Source organism: Aulonocara stuartgranti (assembly GCF_965226115.1).
Source record: "Aulonocara stuartgranti genome assembly, chromosome: 17".
Classification (NCBI taxonomy): Eukaryota; Metazoa; Chordata; class Actinopteri; order Cichliformes; family Cichlidae; genus Aulonocara; species Aulonocara stuartgranti.
The window spans coordinates 19,188,317-19,209,380 of record NC_138953.1 but is presented as its reverse complement, the minus strand read 5'-3'; the positions used below and the strand labels follow the sequence as shown (position 1 = coordinate 19,209,380).

General features: G+C 38.6%; 1 protein-coding gene and 1 long non-coding RNA gene across 4 annotated transcripts; both read left to right on the top strand.

Moving 5' to 3' along the window:
* Window positions 1-3,385: 3,385 nt before the first annotated feature.
* Window positions 3,386-6,573, top strand: LOC309691691. The gene is made up of 5 exons (XR_014272087.1): window positions 3,386-3,451; window positions 4,564-4,608; window positions 5,017-5,098; window positions 5,584-5,740; window positions 5,976-6,573. It is a non-coding gene; the product is annotated as an uncharacterized lncRNA (long non-coding RNA).
* A 5,378-nt stretch (window positions 6,574-11,951) lies between these two features.
* On the top strand, window positions 11,952-21,052 carry LOC309691689 (overexpressed in colon carcinoma 1 protein-like). Of its 3 annotated transcripts, XM_082509558.1 has the most exons (7): window positions 11,952-12,160; window positions 14,338-14,362; window positions 14,480-14,515; window positions 14,716-14,792; window positions 15,528-15,605; window positions 16,604-16,696; window positions 18,393-21,052. In XM_082509558.1, exons 1-5 carry the CDS (start codon window positions 12,091-12,093, stop codon window positions 15,599-15,601), a joined length of 282 nt encoding a protein of 93 aa, XP_082365684.1. In that variant the 5' UTR covers window positions 11,952-12,090; the 3' UTR covers window positions 15,602-15,605; window positions 16,604-16,696; window positions 18,393-21,052. The 3 variants fall into 3 exon arrangements, 1 of the variants encoding a protein (XP_082365684.1); XR_014272084.1 differs by lacking the exon at window positions 15,528-15,605 and having other exon boundaries at window positions 11,961-12,160; XR_014272085.1 differs by lacking the exons at window positions 11,952-12,160; window positions 14,338-14,362; window positions 14,480-14,515; ... (1 more) ...; window positions 15,528-15,605; window positions 16,604-16,696 and adding an exon at window positions 17,208-17,663.
* The last annotated feature ends 12 nt before the right edge of the window (window positions 21,053-21,064 follow it).

Below are 21,064 nucleotides of genomic sequence, written 5' to 3'. Positions count from 1 at the left end.
AGCAGGTGACATGCACATCGCTGATGAGGCGGAAGTTGATACTCCAAACCAGAGTCTTCATCAAGAATTGCACTTGCCTCATGGTAGTCAATATGGTCAGTCAGGTCAAGAGTTTCTGGGTCTGCTTCATCTTCAGCTTCATCTGCATCATTTTGTGCCCCAAACATGTGGAAGGCCTTGACAAAGTTGGATCCACTATCAGTTGTGGTTCTTACAACTTTGCCTCTAATCTTGTATTGGCAATGGATATCATCAAGCGCACCAGCAAGCATGTCAAATGTGTGAGACCCTCTCAATCTTTTGCATGCTAGTGCTGCAGATCTTCTTTCCAGGGACTCTTCCTCCAATGGCATGTGACTCCAAGGTAACTTTTCTGATGAGCTGACCAACAATCAGTAGTGGTAGCAACAAATTTGACTTTATCCAATGCTGCAACCAAAGTCATCTTCATGTGATCAGCAGCTTCACAGATTCTGGCACGGACAGTGGGTCTGGAGATGACTTTGGCTTGAGGTTGTAATGTGGTAACCAATTCTTTGAAAGATGGCTGTTCTACCACTGCAAATGGCTGTAGACCCTCACATATGAAATTGATGACAAGCTTGTCAACAGTTGCTTGTGGAACATGTTTGTTTGCAGCTCTCAACATCAGGTCTGGTAACTTGGCTTGCGTATTTGCTGAGCGCTTGTTTGGTGTGGCTGTGGTCTTTCGCTGTCGAGATGTTGATGCCACAGTGATATTGTACTGCTCAATCTTCGATGGATGTTTCCTCTGTAGAGATAAATATTATCATACGTCAGGTTCATACATTACTTCATAACATCACTGTGATTAACACTAAAGGAAAACACATTTTTAAAACATTATTCAACTAGACTTGAGCTAATCTTTGATTGTTGAGCATAGTATAAAAGAGTGGTGAATTGGTCAAATTTTGCAGATATATTGCTGTATTTATTTACAAGTGTAAACCAATTTTGAACGATCATTGCAAAAAACATGAATTTCTGTATACATTCTAAGTTCTGTAATATGTATACTATCTGTAAAAAGAGTATCGACCAATGTATCAGTATCTAAATTTTTAACTCCTTTTTACCAGTATCACCCTAAAGTTTTCAGTATTAGTCAGGTCCTAAAAATACTAAGAGAGCAAAATATGTGTATATAGCAAATCTAATTTAAGAAAGGGGATCACATACACAAAAATGCTGCCCATACAGCTAACAAATAAAAACAATCCACATTATGTTCTTTAAAGAAATATATCATATTGGGAAACATATAACCCTACTGATTAAGAGCCACGTCACTATGATAGACCTATATCAGGCCAATGATACTGATCAACTGATCCATCAATCGGGCTCTGGTACATGTCAGCTGAGAGCTGGAAGATTAATTTGAGATGCAGCTCAGCATTGTGTTCAAGTTTTGTTTTTTTTGTTTTGTTTTGTTTTTTTATATATATATAGGGCAGCTGATTGTAGGCCTGTGAGTTTTAAATGACTACAAGTTTAATTTATTGTAATGACGGTGGTTATCCAAATAATAAGCTAAAACATTCCTACGAATTGTAGCTCAATTATGCATGCACACACAAGCACATTAGCTAGCTCCGTCTTATTTTAATATCAGGCTAACCAATGGCGGTGACAATATCTTAGCCAAACTAGTAACCTTAAAACACATGAAAAATAAGAAAGCAATATCATACACGTATAGTTGTAAAACCTCTTACCTCAATGTGTTTTTTTAGATTAGATGCTGAAGTCTTGTAAGCTGAAATGACTGTAGAGGTCAAACAAAGTTTGCACTGCATCTGGACGCTGTCTCCTTTTCTCCCTCTGTACACGAAAAATTCCTCCAGGTATGGCCACGGGCACGCGTCCTCCGTCTTTTCTACGTCGTTTTCATGGTTGACAGTGTTATCCTCTGTCTCCATTTTGGCTTCTTTGTCTCCAAATCTTCCGTCTATAAAGTAGTTTATACTCCACCATTTAGCACCTCCAGACACCTGTGCCTGCTGCTGCAGCGGAGTTTATTCTTTGCTTACGTCTTAAATTGGCGCGGTCTCGATTGACCGCGCCAATTTAAGACGTAAGCAAAGACATAAGCGTTATTGGCTGCAAAAATGCAGACGAAAGGTTTGAATATTAATTCAAATTGTGGGCGTACTCAGTAGTGACTTTTGATTTTATAAGTAGCGAAGTAGATTACATGGTGTAAGTTGTACTCAAGTATGAGTAAAATTACAAACTTGAAAAATTACTCGTAAAAGTACAAGTACCCAAAAAATGTACTTAATTACAGTAACGTGAGTATTTGTAATTCGTTACTTCCACCCCTGCCAGGTAGTCCAACTTCAGTAAACCTACAAACGCCACTGCTGTTTAGTTTTCTGTCTTCATTTATGTTGAAAGTGGTAGCAGAGCTGTACGTTTTAATTAGTTTCAAAAATCTCTTTCAGAACATGGTATGAAATGTTTAGGTGTAAATTAGCGAGCTAACTTCCTGTTAAATTTAAAAAATTCTGTTTTCATGGATGTAAAACTTAATTGTTACACCTGATAAAGCAATGATTTAATTAAAGATGAAAGAATTTAGACCGTTTTTAACTCTCAGTGTTCGTTTGACTTTGGGACCTGAAGTGGATGGAGTTTTGGACCCAGATTACTCCGCGAAGCTCCTCACTACAGCAGCCGTAATGCTCTGACAATCCATCAAGCAGTGCGGCTTACCAAAGTTGTACTAAAACATTTTTTAACAGATTTCTGCACGCCAAAATCAGTTCGAGATCAGTAAGCACAACCAGAAGTCATACATAAGGCACACTCTCAATTTTTGAGGAAATTAAAGGATTTTAAGTGTGCCTTATAGTGTGGAAAATACGTTATACAGAAGAAAATAATATATCGTGATATATATCGTTACCGCACGTGCTTCAAATTATATCGCGATATGAATTTTAGGCATAGCTGGACTGGCCATCGGGCATACCCGGTGGGCCTCTGGCGATTTTTTGTTTTTATGGGCTGATCGATTTTTTTTTTTTTTTTTTTTTTTTTTGGAAGGGTATAAATAATGAAAGGTGTTGGATTGGCCAATTGCTCATGATCGACTCTGGGCTGGACCAATTACAGCCGAGGAGGTCGGATGCACCCTCCCCCTTGTTTAGCAATCTTATAGACGAACTAAAGAAAATGGAGAACAAAAAAAGGAAAGGAGGTGCAGAAAAAATTAGGGCCAAAAAGAAACAAGCCCTTCAGGCAGACGCTGCCAAATGTGTAAAAATAACTGAAGTGTTTGGTGGTAGCTATGGCATAGCTTCCACAGATTTAGCAACATCAGCAAGTGGTGGACCAGCAGGTGGATAAGGGAAAGGGGAGGCAAGAGGAGGAGAGACCCGAGGCGGCCGCCGGTCATAGTGGCAGAGGAACTGAACTTCAGGTAAGAAGTTATGACCTGCTGTCTATCTGTGTCAGATATAAACCAAGTTTAGTTGTAGTTTGTTTTCGTTGTGCTGACTTTTTACAGTCGCTTAGAATAACTGGTACTGCATACTAGCTAGCATGACGATGTTTATATACTGCTGGGCGGGTGCTATGAAGTTACTGATAGTAAATTTTATTTTATGCTTAAGGTTAGTTTCTCAAACTCCTCAAAATCTTAACAAATTGTGCCAATCCTTACATGTTGCACCAGGCTGATTTATCATCAAAAGTGGAGAAGTCTGTGACAGAGGAGACAGAAGAGCAGCAGAGAGAGATGGAGCAAGAGAGAGAAATAAAAGAGCAGGAAAGAGAGATGGAGCAAGAGAGAGAAATAAAAGAGCAGGAGAGAGAGATGGAGATGGAGAGATGACTTTATGTCATCCATGAGGGATGCATTTGACATATGTTTCACATATCATAGCCCAACAAGTTACTTATAGCAATTTAAATACAAGCAATCAGTTTTTGGCAAATACCGGAAATCAGTTTTTGGCAGACAATCACTTTTTGGCACAACACCGGCTATTTTTTGTGTTTCTTTTTATCGCTGTGTAACCGAGTTCAATTGAAAGCCTGCATGCGCTAGTACCTCTTGCCACAAGTTCCCAGAATCCTTTGCGGTTTTACCCCTGAATGGCGTCACATTTTTGGTGGGCCGGTCTCTTGTCAAAATGCCCGGGCCGATTATTTGTCCCAGTCCAGCCCTGATTTTAGGCCATATCGCCCAGCCCTACACAGAAGGTTAATATATTTTAAATCACGTTGCCCTCATTACAAAATTAAAAGATATAATTATTATTATTATTGTATAGTTAGAAGAGGTAATACTTTGATGTAAATTGCCTAATAAAATAAAAATAAAATTACATAATTTTAGAATTATATTTTACTTAACTGCATGATAATTTAACTTAGTTAAGAAAAGTTTAACTATGTGGTTACAATTTTAAAATGTATTTAAATATTTCAGACATTTCAAGTCCATTTCTTCATTTTTGGTTCAAAAAATGTTCAGTTTAATCCACTCAACAAAAGTCTTCTTTTAATCTGCTTTAATTAAAACTACAGGGTGGGCGTGGGCAGGTGAGGAGCAATATGGCGTCTCTGGCACAGGTGAGTTTAGCCGTCTATATTTGAACACAGTTTACTGAAACATAAAAAAAAGAAAACATTAAACTTGGTGAACACACTGGTTTATCTGACCTATATTTTAGGTTGAAAGATGAAACGAACATTCAGGAGTAACTTCTCCTGCTCTGCTGCTACTTCTTTGAAACTAAAATATGCTGAATTAGCCAAAATTAGCCTGCAGTGTATCCGCCCATGCATAGACAGCTGTCTGTGGACCCCAGCAGCAGAAAACTTAGAAATGTGATGATTTCCAAGCAACTTCTGAAGCCTCTTGTTTTATGATTTATGTTTTTGTCTGTGATGATATTTGTGGAGACGGGACCTCTGTTCACTCAGATCTTCTTTCACATTAAGTGAAATTTCTTTGTGTTGAATTTGTATCGCTTTAAGCTGCTGAAGAACTGTGCTGACGGGCTGCCTGCTGGCTACGACTGTCAAAATCATCGATGACTAATTTCATAGCTGACACGAGGTATCTAAACTTTAGTAAGGAATGTGTGTACTTTTGACACCTCTGGTTAGCATTTAGTGATCAATTTCAAGCATATTTGTTTTTTGCTTGTTATTGAACAAATTCACTTCACTACTTTTCACTATCTGTAACATCAATGCACATTGTTCCATTTACTGCATATTGCACTTTATTCATGTCTCTCATTCCACCTGCATCAACATTGTAAAGTTTGTCACAAAGAGATTTATATATTTATAAATACTAATATTTTCCATTCCATTCTGTTCTGCTTTTTTATTGCCCAGATTTTAGTAAGCCTTTGTTAAATTGTCTGTTATATGTCAATAGATACATATGTCACAAATAAAAGTGTCTTGTAAATTATGTTTTTGTAAAGAATTTTCTCCCAAAATCTCTTACATGCTAACTGTAACGTGTTATTTCTGCTAAAACCTGAACTTAAATGTGTATATGGTGTTTATCTGTTTTTCTCTCTGTTTTAGATGCACATATCAATTTGGAATTCTGCCTCCAAGCCAGAATTGCAGGAATGCACAACATGTTTTTCACTGCCCTCTCTGCCCACTGTCAGCCCTACTGTCAGGGCAAAGATTAAGGAGCATATAAGTGGACACATTAAAAATGCTTTGCCTTTCAAAGGTATGTTGGTATTAAATATACCTCATAGTTAAAGTTATAAATATAAATATAAATTTTCCTGTTCACCACATTTCTTGACCGCTCTTGTGATCCACACCATTTTGCTTTCATTATGAGGATGGCTTGGATGTTTTTGTTAATATGTACAAACTGATTGTGAGATAAACTGATTGCATTCTGTACAACTACATTTAAATTATATGTCGTTTTTTTTCTTCTTTTTTCTCTCTTACAGACAAAATGATATGCCAGTTCACTTTCACTGCCCTGTCTGTAACATGACGGTCATACAGCATGAGGCATTTATTGTCATGTCGGCATTCAGGCCTGCTCCCCACTGAACTCTCCGTGGAGCCCCATCTCCCTCTCGTTGTCTTGTCTCCAGCATCTAAACCATTTTCTGAATCTTCGGTAGAGCATTCATGTGTTCTACCCTCTGTGCTAAATGGAACTGTGGCTTGTGGAAAGTCCATGAAAATGAAATGCCCTCACTGTGGTCTTAGTCTTCTTTAAAAAAAAGAATTCAAGGCTCACACGATGAGGAGACATTCAAACAGATCAATACAGTAGATGTTTGCCTGGCCTGTCATCTGCAGTGTTTTTGTGTAGAGGGACATCTTCCTCTTTGTTTTTCAGTTTGCAGAGGTCATGGAGCTCTTTTTAAAAGCATGAGCTGACGACCAGGGAATACAGGTCAATGCAATGTTTGACGTTTAACAGACAGATGAAGGCACTGGCTGTTTGTTTGTGTTTTTTATGTGTTGGTGGGGGTTTTTTCTAGTGTACAGAATTCCAATTAAACTTATTATAAAATGTTGTTCACTTGTTTCCATTTCCATACTTATAGTAAAAAATTTAGTGTAAATGTAACAGCATTGTTTATAATTGTAACTTCAAAATAAAAAGCTTACAGTTGCTATTAACATTAATGTATTACCCTGTAATCAGTAATATTTTATACATTTTACACATTAACCCTCTGGGCTCTATCCTGGCCATTTGTGGCCACTTCTTCTTCTTTTTTTCTTTTCTTTTTTTTTTTTTTTTACCATTTTTGCTGTGTTGATGCAAATGGAATGAAAGGGTCTAGATTGTTTTCAGCTTTTGGCTACTTGAAAAGCATTATGACATTTTTTAATTCCTTGTTATTGACAGTGCTAAATCATGCAATTTAGGTATAATTGCTTTTATTCTAAACTCAACACATAAAAATTATGCTTGTTGCTTTGGGGTTTTGTTTTTTTTTTTACCAAATGACATCATTTGCCCATTTTTAGCCAAACAACCAATTTCACGTAATATTCTTAGTTTCAAATAGGGTCGTTTGATGGCTTACTACACTGTAGTGGACCAAAAGGAGGACACAGGTTTGATCTTAAGGATCTAATAGTTGCGTGTGTTTGTGCATGACATTGCAACGCAAATATGTATTTGCAAGATAGACTGGAATAAATTATGACGCATCAAATATTACACAGGCTGCAGTCAATTTCTGTTGATACGGGCTATTGAGCTTTGGGTTTCCCAGTCAAATTTATCTTTGAAGCACATGCTAAAAACACTTTTACTCAGGTACTTTTCATAACAAGACACCATAGCCAAAATATTAACTCTCAAAAAAATTCAAAGCAGCAGCACATTCAGCAACAAACACTGTTAGAAAATGTGTCCTGGAGTTTATACAGGTGCAGAAAGTGCTACTGCTGTAAGTAAGCCTAACAGCTTCCAGATCACTTTTTTTCTGTAAAGATGGCAAGAAGGGCATTAATGCTCATTTCTACAATCTCCCAAATCTTGGAATACAATGCCTTTGTCCCATGAAAACCACTTCACAGTAGTAGGAGTTCACTAAAACCTACAAATGAAGAGTGATCCTGGAAGAAATAGGGTGCACGCTAGTGACCTCAACAATTGTAAGACAGCCTTGTCCCCGATGCTCATATGAAAAAATAAATAAATAAATAGGAAGATTTATGAAACCATTAGGACTTCACTTTTTTTATCTGAAAGGTTACTGGTAATACATAATAATAATAATAATAATAATAATAATAATACATTTTATTTGAGGGCGCCTTTCAGAAACCCAATGTCACCTTACAAAAAACAAAATTAATAAAAGGAACAGTAGTCATAAAATACATAAAATAAGTTAAAATTACAAAACAGAGCGTGAAAACAGATAAAATCAGCATTAAAGCGAATAAGCCGGTTTAAACAGATGTGTTTTGAGCTGTGTCTTAAATACGGAGAGGGAGTCAATATTTCTTAGTGCAGGAGGAAGAGAGTTCCAGAGCTGAGGAGCAGAGCGACTGAAAGCTCTGTTCCCCATAGTGATAAGGTGTGAGGACGAAACAGTAAGATGAATAGCAGATGATGATCTGAGAAGGGGGGATGCAGTGGTGATATGGAGCAGGTCACACAAATATGAAGGCGCAGATTTATGGATACACTTGTATGTAAGGAGTAAGATTTTAAAGTTTATCCTGGCTTCTATGGGCAACCAGTGAAGCTGCTGAAGAACTGGGGTAATATGAGCACTTAACGGAGTGCAAGTTATGACCCGAGCTACAGAATTTTGAAGGAGCTGGAGTTTATGAAGGGACCTTTTAGGGAGAACAAATAGGAGGGAATTACAGTAATCAATACGGGACGTAATAAGACTATGGACAAGGATGGCAGCAGCATGAGGAGTAAGGAAGGGACAGAGTCGGTTAATATTACGTAAATGGAAGTAAGCAGACCGGGTTATGTAATTAATGTGAGACTGGAATGAAAGAGTATTATCAAGTATGACACCCAAACTCTTTACCTGAGGGGAGGGAAGGGTAGGAGCATTTTCAATGTTAATGGAAAAACTGTGGGATTTGGTTAAGATAGATGGTGTACCAACAAGTAAAACTTCAGTTTTATTACTGTTAAGTTTGAGAAAATTGGAGGAGAACCAGGATCTAATCTCAATAAGACAGTTTGAGAGGGAGGTAGGTGGGAGAGATGAATTGGGTTTAGAAGAAAGGTAGAGCTGGGTGTCATCGGCATAACAGTGAAAATTGATATTATATTTTCGGAATATATAACCAAGAGGGAGCATATAAATAATGAATAAAAGAGGCCCTAATACTGAACCCTGGGGCACACCAGCAGAAACAGGATAGAGAGTTGAGGAATGGGATTTAAATTAAAGGATATTTAAGGATAAACTGAGTGCGGTCTGAGAGATAGCAGGTAAACCAGGCAAGGGGGGTACGACCAATGGAAGCTACACGGTTCAGGAGAGAAATGGTATCAAACGCCGCACTAAGATCAAGAAGGATGAGGATGGATAGGAGACCAGAATCAGCTGCCATCAGAAGGTCATTGGTAATTCTTAACAGAGCAGTTTCTGTGCTATGACTGGGGCGGAAACCAATATATAGCCTAACTGGCATTTAAAGATAAAAAAAAAAAAAGACTGTAGATAAAATTTTGGTTTTGATGAAAAGGACTGGTGCTAATTTAAAGAGTCAAGGCGGTAAAAGTAGATAATGTTTTAATAAATATAAATTTTATAGCATTTTGTGAACAAACACAAAAGGTGGCCATTTTTGGCAACAAACAACCTGAGAGAGAGTTTTATATTTTTTGCTCTCCTTGAACAAAAACAATAGTGCATAATAATCAGTGTTGACACTAATTGTTGGGGGGGGGTGCAACAAATCTGGCAATCTCTACAAAGATTTTCTTCCCAACTTGAAATAGTATCAGAACAGGCTGTATTCCAACATACAGAAGATAGATAATGAACAGGAAGTACAAACAACAGCAAATAAATAGATAAAACAAAAACAAATCCCAAACAAAAGCAAAGAAAACAAACAAAAAAACAAAACAAACAAACAAAAGATAATTAAAAGACATAAAAGAGGGGTTTACCTTAGGGGTTTTCTAACAGATCTAGTTCATTAATCATATGATACAGATCCAGAGCTTGTTTTTTGTCCATAAACTTTACAGATGAGAAGAAGAGGCAGAGTTCTTTGTGAAGAGTATAAAAGGACAGCTTTGTTTTCAGAAAACGACATTTGTGAATGAAGAATTTACCCATAATAATTATTACATTTAGAACATTTTCAAGCTTCTTTTCTTTTCTTAGAGATCCAAAGATAATATCATTTTTAGAAAATTCAAGTAAGTTTGGAATCTTTGGGAAAACAACGATGCCAGCAGCTGCATAGTTTTAATATTACTCTTTCTGGGTCACAAAATAAACTTTTAAGATATTTTCAGGTGAGAATGTATCTGTGTAAACTTCAAATATCTGCTCGATTTATCAATATATCACATTTTTGCAAAAGTGCTCCAACGTTTTCAGAGACATCTGTTACCCACCACCTCAATAGCAGACCGGGCGGTCAAGGCTCACCAGAGCAGCAAGAACAGCGAACTCCCAGCACATTGTTTTTAAACCCCCCACGGTCTTTCACTACTCAGGTTAAACATGATATATAAGTCACTTAGATAACTTAAAAATGTTATTGTTTGGCGTTTTTTCAGTGTTTTATTTGTTCCCCAATAAATCGGTTTGGCTGAGATTAAACTTATAGTTTTCACACAGCTGAATAAATGTCAAACAGAAAACTGATTAAACAGAAGTGTGAGATGGTAGAGGGACCAAAGAGCAGACAGCTCTTGCACTTTTTCTTCCCTAAAAGAAAATGGAGCAGAGATAGAAATTTTTAAAAAAAACTTTGTATTGATTTATTTTTTCAACAGTTGATGGAAATGCTGGTTCTTTCTGACTCACTCCTACTTCCCACTGCAGCACATTCATAACAATACTGCCCGCCTGTGTCCTTAATGTGGAATTACACTTTGGGTTATGTGTTCTTTCTCTAAAATTTCTATTGTTTGGTCAATTTTCCTTTTGTACCTCAGATTGTTCTGCACCCTGCTCTCATTTACAGCCTCTGTTTCCTGGAATTAGGCAGATTTGTGCAGCTGGAAAGCTTTATGATTGATTATTATTTCTCTGCTTAAACAATGTTGAACTCTTTGTATCGATACCTGAATGTCTTTTGCATTGGATGTGTTTTGCAGACAAGCCCAAGAATGATGCATGACATCAGTTCGTGTATAAATAAAAGATCACATAAAAAATGTATGTGTCGGATGAAAGCCTGGTGGATGTAGCCAGCATGACGTCCTATTTGCAGCCTGAGCGTTAGCATTGATGGCGTCGGCCATGTTGAATTTTTAAGCAGAAGCCTTACAGACAGCGCTCAGCTGCAGCTGCACATTATTTTAAACAAAATCCAAAAAGATGCATTATAAAATAAATTTGCTCTCTGAACAGCTGTTATGAAGAGAACTGTCCACAGAGGTTAAAACAGTTTGTTTATTCTGCTGTAGCCCTCAAGTGGTCATTATAGGAACTGCAGCTTTGGCTTCATTTTGCAGGTCTGAAGGTTGTTTGTTTCAGACCTGCAGAGAAAGAGTGTTTTCATCAGTGAACATACAATAGAGCTTGTAATTCCAAATTATTCACCCTTAAGACATCCTTCCTTCCTTTAATTTTTAATTGTTCTGACCTGTTTCTCTGGTTCACTCTAATGCAGCCGCTGAAGGAGCGTGTCATCCTTGTTTTATTATAGTAGCAAAATCTTATCATCAAATCTTCCAAACTCGGCACGCTGAAACTTTTTGGTGAAGATGAAAAACTCTCAGCACGAGTCCAGAAGTCATTTTCCACTTCCTGCTGGAGACGGCGGGAACAATAAATTATTTCCTGAAAGTCACTTTGCTGTCGCCTGTAATTGAGGTGAGAGCAGCAACGAGGCTGGATGTGAGGTTAGAGTGTGGGTGGCATGACTCATTGTAGGTTTAAGCACAGAAGGAGCAGTGAGGAAGGAGGCTGGAGGCCAAGAACAATAATAAAAGTACTTCCGAACAGACTGCTTTCTTCTCGACAACAGCTGACGTCAAGAGCCAGACACCACAGATCCAACCTGCTCAGGGAACGCTAAACACTCTTCTGTCACCACTTTCCTCTAATCCTGTTTCAGCTCCATTTGAGCAGAAATGCACCAATTAAATCAATTCTAGCTGACTTTGATCTGCTTCCTCCAAAACTGCGCAGAGATTTTAAAGCACACACACTCTGAAACACACACTTGAAGTTCTACTCCCTCAGCAGCAGGGGTCAACACACTCTCCGTCTCTCCTCCCTCCCTCCCTCCCTCCCTTGCCATCATCTAATCCTCTCTATACTGGGAGCTTCAGCTGAGAGTAAGAGCGAGATAAGAGACGTTTTTGTCCTCACTCTTCTCGCTCCATTTCTCCTCTCGCTACTGTTTTTTCCTTTTCTTTCTGAAATGGGATGTGGAAATTCCTCTCCAGCCAAACACATGACTAACAACAACAGCAGCAGCAACCGCAGCAGAGGTGAGGACACTGAAAAACTGAACATACTGTTAGTCATATGGAGCAGCTGGCAGGTTTAAGGTGTCTTATTTTGCTTTTAGAGTTACTAAAGGTGCTTTAGTAACTTTTTTATGTCCTGCAGGTGTTAGCGGTCCAGTCTGTAGAGTTTTTGACTTTGGAAGCTGTAGGAGGTGAAAGCAGAGTCCACGTCTGTCTGCTCAAAATCAATTAAAGTTTTCAGGGATTTCTGACACTCCTGGAAATGCTGGAAAGCAATTCATCTGTAAGGTTTCAGTTGCAGTTTGTGGTGTTTTGCTGTTTCAAAGTTCACTTGTGCTTTTACTTAACTATAATTAAAAGCAATCAGGATTGACTGATTGTACTTTTTTATTGTTATCATTTGGGTTGTTTCAAAATAATTTAGTGTGTGATTTTAGTCATTGTGCATGTCTTCAGGATGGTTTTGTGAGTAATTTTCTGTTAGTGTCTGGTTTTTTTTATTATTATTATTTGTGTTCGGTCTCTTTCTGCTGATTCGTCTCCCATGTTGGTTGTTTTTAAGCGTCATGTGAGTCACTATCTGATGGACTGATATGTCTTTATCACTTACCTCATTTTCCATTTCATTTTGGGTTGGGTTTTTTTTTTTTTTCTTGTGCATTTTTTGAAACTCCTGGTTTGTTCTCTGAAGGGAGGGAGAATCATTTCCATTTGTTTATGTCTGTCTGGCTGTTTGTTAGAAGTCTAGCATCTGTGGTTTTCAAGATATTATGTTCAGGTTTTATCTGATGATCAATACCAATAACAGCTCGAGCTAATTTAATTTTGGTGAAAATCTAGTCGAGGTCACACCAGATGTACAAATCTGTAACAACTGTATATTACCCACAATTTTTCAAAGATCGTCTTCAAACTTCACAACATTATACGAGGTCTTGGAGAACTTGAGTAGTTAAGTTGGCTAAGGATTTGACCTTGATTGTTAGTGCCCAAGGTCAAAGTTGACCTTGAAAAAAAGAATTCAAGAAACAATATCGAGTAATGTATCATATTAAAGAGCATGGTGGGAGCCGTGCAACACACTTTTTCATTTTTTTAATAAGACATCCTATGATGTCATAGTGATGTCAAACTTTCACAGAGTCACACACTGCATGAATATAGATTAAAATCTCGAAGCCAGTTCTGCTCAGTCATCTGGGTAAAGATAATAAAAAATCTACCTTTTAAGTATATAGAGCGTCAAGGTCATAGGTCAATGGTCAGACATCAGTGTGGTTTTTAGAAAACAGGCTGATGTTGTCATGAAACAGTTATGATATAACCTTTGTGGGGTGGGTAGGTGGGGGTGGGTTGGTGTTGTCTTTGAACTAATTTGTCTCCCCCTGGTTGTTTTTTTTTTTTTTTTGTGATCTTGTTGTGTCTCCTTTTTGCTGTTGGGCATATTTGCTACTGATGCACATGTTATACAACAGTTTAATGTGAAATGCTTCACATTTTTATTCCCAATAAAATATTAGAATTATCTGAGGATTAAGTATGGGAACCTCATACCCTAAATTTTGAACATAAGAACATTGGAAAGGAAAAAATAAGGTAATGGGGAAGGGAACAAGGAAAGAAAGAAAGGAAACATGGAAGGACAGGAACAAGGAAGAAAAGGAAAAAGGAAGGAAACAAGGATTGCAAGAAGCAAATGAAGAAAAAGAAAAAAATAAAGGGAAGAAGGAAGGAAGGAAGGAAGGAAGGAAGGAAGGAAGGAAGGAAGGAAGGAAGGAAGGAAGGAAGGAAGGAAGGAAAGGACGGACAGAGAGAAATGAGAGGGAGAAACTTTTAATAATCAAGATTTAATGAGAAAAGTTTATAAAACACGACAGGAAGATGAATGTGTCAAAGTGTCAAAGATCATTTATCTGGTGAGGAAATTATTGGTGATTGTTGAGCTGTCACAGCTGTTTAAATCTGACTTTTGAAAAACAAATCATCAGTTTTTCCAATTTTACAAAGTTTTCACCACAAATACCCAAAGTAAAGTTTTCATGCCTGTCTACTTTCTCACTGTAGCTCTTTGCTCTAGATAAAACAAATACGGAATTTTCAGTGTGTGAAAATGTCAAAATTGTTTTTTTACAAAGTGATTTCAGTGAGCAGGAATGAATTTAACTCTCGATTGATCTCGTTTCTGTCACTGACTTCAGATCCTGCTGAGTTTTCATCAAAGCTGTGAGTAAAGTTTCAAACATATTTTCATCTTGAAACATGTCACTGTTGTTTGACCTTTCTCTCATGTTGTCTGTTAACGTAAATCAGCTGACTCTGTGTGTGTGTGTGTGTCGACAGATCAGTTGAGTCAGTGCCAGAAGATGACAAACGGAAGTCAGTCATTCATTTTTGATTATAAAATCTTTTTATCTCATTCATCACAGCCATCCAATATATGTCTAATGAGCTGATCTGTGCAGCTGACTCTCTCTCTCTCTCTGTGTGTGTGTGTGTGTGTGTGTGTGTGTGTGTGTGTGTGTGTGTGTGTGGGTGTGTGTGTGTGTGTGTGTGTGTGTGTGTGTGTGTGTGATCAGGAACTATGGAGGTGTGTACGTGGGGTTGCCTACAGACCTGAGCAGCATACCCCAAGTCCAGATTGGCTCACTCAGAGGTAACACATCCACAGTATCAGCTGATAGCAATTTCATTTTTTTATACTTATACAGCACCATTTCACATCAGCAGTGATCTCCAGACACTTTCATAAGGGGTAGATTCTGCAACATCAGATTGAGAACTCCAATGATCTCACCCATGAGCAGCACCTGGTGAAAGTGAGGAGGAAGGACTCTTTTTAAACTGGATAAAATTCGTGTAGAGAACTCAGACTGTAGAACTAGTTTGTCTTTGCAGTTTAGCAACCTCAAGATATCCAGATCTAAGCTAATGTTTTCCCACGGGAATCTGCTTTGGGACCTCTTTCATTTCCTATTTTTTGGATTTGAGTAAGGATGTTCAAGCAGAAAGACACCTCTAAGCTGATTCTCCCATTTATAGACATGTTTCATCTATCCCACAGCAATGTCACATTGCATTTCATTCATTTAAATTGGATTAACTTAAATGGTTTTCTACACCTGGACTTAGTTTCCAATGGTCTACAGCTGAAGTGCTTGCTAAATACAGTACTGTGCAAACGTTTTGAGCCACCCCTCATTTATTTGTTCTGATAGGAAAATGGCTGCAATTATTTATTTTATCGTCTGTATTCATTTCTGTATTCATTATTCCACCATACTCCAACACCAGTGGCTGATCACTGTTACACCTCTCTCCTGACCTCCTCTGTACATACTGATGACGATTAGAATCAAAACTTTCTGATTTGGGTTCATCTCTCCATCAGGTCTTAAATGGTTTCACGTAGTCCTACACCTCTACAGTTTATTCTTCTGGTTTAAGGACAAACTGCACTTCTGATGAGGTATGCAAGTCTTCAGCTATCAGTTCTTTGGGAATCACCTAGTTGGTGTAAAAATATTATTTTATGTCTGTTAAATTGTGTTATCTTTGGCATTTTTTGTAAACTGAACTAAATAAATGAAAATGAATGTGTCTCTGTAACAGGCTGCTAGTAACGAGGTGTCTAAAGATTGGTTTCTTGCTAAGTTGTCTCATGAGTTAGGTGGCTTTTTATGCTTAAATGATTAATAGGTCAGATTTCAGAGGCTTAACAAACAAAACAATTCCTCTGAAAATGTCCATGTACAAGAAGTGGACTGAAAATGAGGAAAAAAGAAGCCAATGTCCAAAGAAAAATTTTGAAAGAATTTTTCGCAGAAAACCTGGAGAACTACTGGTAAAGGGCACCTTCCAAGTCTGACTGCTTGGAAGGAATATATAAAGAAATGAGTGGTGGCTCAAGACTTTTGAACAGAACATAATGGAAGCTGTTTCAAAACCAGGCGTGTTCAAATCCAATAAACTGTGACATACAGGTGATCTAAACCAATTGAATATAATGACATAAATGATTACCAGACTAAGTCTGACCTCCTTTGACCATGCTCTGCGTCCTGGTTTGTTTGCTGTGGGGTTATGATGGAGCTATTGTTCTGTTTTGAGTAGGAGCAAAGAAAATGAGTGCAATGCAAAGTCTGAACACATAAACAAGGAGGAACCACAGTGCCATAAACCTAATGTCTCTGCCCACATTATATCCCAAATATGATCAGAACTCATGACAAGTAAACAAGCACATCCTCAATTTCCTGTTGGATCTTCAGGGTCACGAGAGCCTGGGAGAGAGAGAACTCTGGGCACGCTGTGTGTTCGTTAGCGTTTTATTATTAATGTGTGTGTCTGTTGTGTGTGTGTGCGATGTCAGCTCCGTATTATATAATGTAGTGATGCTACGAGTGCATTTAACATATTGTTTGAGTGTGTGTGGAAGTTAATTAATGAACTCATCCTCTGCTGCAGAGCCTCCGAGAGACTCGCTGTCCCTCAGGAAACCGCTGTGGGGGGACTGACTCTGGTTTTAATGAAGAGCCAAGCCTGTGCATGCTTCACTGTGTGAGTGACGACCTCCCCTGGTTCCTCTCCACAGTCTCATTAATGAGAGCTGAGATGTTACATCAGTGGTAAAAGGGCCAGTGTGTCTTTGCATTGTACAGTTTTTCCATCATGCACCATTAAAGAGTGATGTGGATCCTCAATTCAAGGCTCGGGCAGTATGATGATACATTAGGGTATTTAAAACATTTTAACGCAGCCAAAAAACAGATATGGACACAGTGTTATGCACTGTAGTGCATGAAAACACCATCAGAGGGCAGTAACACCGCAGCTGAGCTCAGTAAGCTGTGAAAGACTTGTGAACAAAGTATAAGAGGTGAACTGTTCAAGAGTAGTGTTAAAAAAAATATTTAAAAAAATAACAACATATATATAATAGGGATGGGTACCGGTATCCGGTGCCATAATGGAACCGGTTCTGACATAAACGGTAGTAGCCAGACTGAAAAGAAGCGCACATTTCGGTGCTTTATTTCGGTGCTTTTTTTCGGTGCTTTTTTTCCTGAGCTGTGATACACTTTAGATTCTAGCCAATCATTTTACGTTTCCGAGGATAGTAGGCGGGGCCAGGTACGTACGTTCTTTTAGAGCAGAGCTACAGATTAAAAATGTCCAAGGCGAAGCTGTCAAAAGTCTGGCTGTACTTCACAGCAAAAGATGCAAACTCAGCAGCCTGCAACAAGTGCTTTAAGCTGATACTGTGATACTGTCAAAGGAGGTAACACCTCAAATCCGATGAAACACCTGGCGACGTATAGCGTTTTTTTTTAAAAGCCGAGAAATGTGCGTATTTGATAGCTTGCTGCGAGACCTCACACCGAGCACATCTACTGGGGTGTGGTGCCCCCGACCGGAGTTTGCAACATCCCCCAAAAATACGAAGAGGAGAGTCCTGGCCCCTAGCCCTGCCAGTGTAGCAGAAATGATGACGGATGATGATGCAGCAGCAGCCGTTCTTCTCTGCGTGAGTAGCTTAATGTTGTTTGTGTGTAAGTTACGTTGAGTAGGCTAAACACGTTATTACATTAATGCATGTAAGGTGAACTAGCAAACATCATCATAGCTACATGCGGCTGTCTTCTTGTTTGATGGCAGATACTCCCTTCACCCTGGCTAAAAAGGCTAAAATGACCAAAGAAAAAGTGGGAAACGGCTAAACATGAGAAGTTTTTGGATAAAGTTTGTGTTTTTTTCCATTGTCTAAGCACTGCTTCCAACCAAGAGTGATACCATATATGCCCCATAGCTGCAGAAAAGTCTAACATTGTTATCTTTTTACAAAAAAAACAGCTGAACATGAGAGGTTTTTGGACCAATTTTGTGCTCTCCATTCTTTAAGCACCGGTTTGAGCACCGTTTAAGCACCGGCACCGTTTCAAAAGTACCGGTTTGGCACCGGTATCGGATAAAACCTAAACAATACCCATCCCTAATATATAAAATATAGAAAAACTGTTTTTTATACTTTATACTGTATGTGTATGGTATAAAAATAAAATGACACCAGTAAAGACCTGAAAAGTATGGAAAAACACACTTTGAAATATAAAGACATGGCAAACAGACTAAAATAAGAAAGAAAATACCAGTAATGACCTTTAGGTCACACTGACATCCAAACTAAGAGCTCTGTATAGATTGAATGCTGCCCATCGAAGCCTATTTCAGTCTGTGCTTCTCTGTGAACTGATAGGTACAGAGGAAGAATGACACAGTGTGAGAGAGTTTGTCGAGTGAGGAAAAAGAAACCCTGCAGGCGTTCATCAGCTCCTCTGTGTTGTCATCAGGAACCCACCGAGTCTCCACTGAGCAGCAGCAGCACCCAGCAGAGCCAATTTCATCTCTCAGCGTCCCCTCAGAGGCTTGAATGGGATCAACTCCACCTGATTCAGCTGACTGCGGCGACCCTGACAAACTGGTTAGAGAGTCCGGACGTAGATTTGGACCTGGACATTCAAATTGGTCACAGTTTGCTGCTCAGGCGACGTAACGCTGCAGGCTTTTTATTCCAGGCAGATGCACCAGTGGGAGCTCAGCATTTGGCCTCATTGGAGTGATTGGTAGCTGTCATCTGTCCCTATTACTTTTGTTCAGTTTTTGTGAATATTATGGCATAGCTCATCTTGTCATTGAAAAATTAAGTCATTAGGTATGCTTTATATGTTTTTGTATTGTCAGCCAATGGCTTCAAGATTTTTGAATGATTCACGTGAGATTAAACTGCTCACAGAACACGATATGCAGCTTACAGCTCAGTCACATTAGAGGAAAAAGGATGGCAACCTTCTGGCAGATAGGGAAATTTGTTAGTTGAATTGTTTGTTGCAAACTAAAAGACTACCCATAAGTTAAGCATACAACACTCTCAACCTCTGGGCAATTACATTTGATCCCAGTGCACTTGCACAGGTAGCCTTGTGGGATGGAACCTGTCGGCAAACATCTTGATGTATGCTCAATCATCCAGATAAGTAAATCCCCAAAAGTTGATTCTGTTTTTCTGGATGTAGCGTTTTCAGTGGGAGAAACTTTTCATTACCCATCCAAGTGAGTTCTTCAGTCTCAGCTGACTGCAGGTTTCCCCAACCTTATAAACAGTATGGTACTCATGGCCATTGATCAGTGGTCTTCAATCGTGATTTTTGATCAGTGGTTGTTGTCATGAGAATTTGCATATTAATGATTAACGAACTGACCTCACAGCCCATTGTTACTTCAGTGGTGCTAGTTTCAGTCATTATGCAAATGTATTGTCTATAAGGTTGGAGAAACCTGCAGTCAGTCACTTGGATGAGTGACGAAACGTTTCTCCCACTGAAAACGCTACGTCCAGATGAACAGAATCAACTTTTGGCGACTGTCTACAAACAGTTGCAGTTTGACTCAGACTGTCTGCAGTTGCTCTTGGATTGATTGGCGAAGGTTTGCAAATAATTTGACCGATTGCCAATACAATGCTATCATTCAGTCATTTTGCACCACTTAGTGCAATTCATCTGCAATGCATCTCAAAGCAGCACAGGACTCAGCTGGTTGCAGAATGGTTATGTTCCTAATACCAGGTTGCTCAGCGCCTGTTTCATTCTGCTGTTAAATTGCCGTCCTGCAGCAACTACGTCACTATTTGTGGAAGATTTTCTGTTTGAAGTCTATGAAGTGCCTATGTGGCAACAGATTTTTAATGCTTCACTACAGTTAACTGCCTTATCAGCACAGACTGCATGTAATTGGCAACTTCAGCCCATCTTATTTTCATGATTTCATTTTAAAGTTCACTGCACACGGCCACAGTAATGCTGGCCTTGCTGTGGACTCCAACCAAACTTTGGCATACTATGACGTAAATGTTGCCTTCTCCAGTTGTTGTAACCACAGATGTAAACTATAAAGAATGGGCGTGGCTCCCCAGGAACAAGAAGTGGAATATACCTGCATTCTTTCTTATGGCCAGCAGGGGGCAACCCATCTTGTAGGGGAAAATGAAGTTTAGGGGAAATTGCTCCACTTCACACTTCCTTTATGACCTGCTGATGATTTTATGGTCTCAGGTGCAAACCTAAAGTTTGACTGAATAAAACATGATGCTCATTTTATATAGGTTTTGATCCGCTTGGGGTAAAAATGGTGCAGTCTACGACCTGTGAGTAAGAAGTTGCTGTCTATCTTACATGAATAATACCTTAGTTACCTAAAAACCATACTATACAAGTTCAAGGAAATTCCCTGGAATTTATACACCTCCTCAGAGTATTCACACATAAATGAAACTGAGCAGGAAACCTGCCGTCATCCAGCTTCAGTGGTGCCGGTGTTGTGCCAAAAAATGATTGCCTGCCAAAAACTGATTTCCAATGTTTGCGTGTTTTGTTTTGTTTTTTTTTTATGTGTAATATCGTTATGTATGTTGCTAAATAGACTTTGGTGAACAGGTATTACAAAGGGGTTATATATAAAATTTAAAAAAATTACCTGTTTCTCAAGTATCTTTGTGACTGTGTTATTGCACTTACATTATAATCAATCAGCTCCCTTTTGTCCACTTAAAATATATTTACAGAACTATTTTCACATTTGTTGCAATTTCAGCTGTCCTCTTGGCCAGATTACTCTTAAAAGAGACATTTTTAAAGTCAACAATATTTTTTTAACTGCATACATAAAGGATACATAAAAGTCACTGCCAAAAAGTGATTGCGGCTTCTACCTTGTTACAGGAATGTTGTTTGTTGCTCAAGATAATGTGATATCATTCATGAGGGATACATTTGACATATGTTTCACATATTATACACCAACAAGTTATTTATAGCAGTTTAAATACAAGCAATCAGTTTTTGGCACAACACCGGCTCTCTCCTTCTCCTC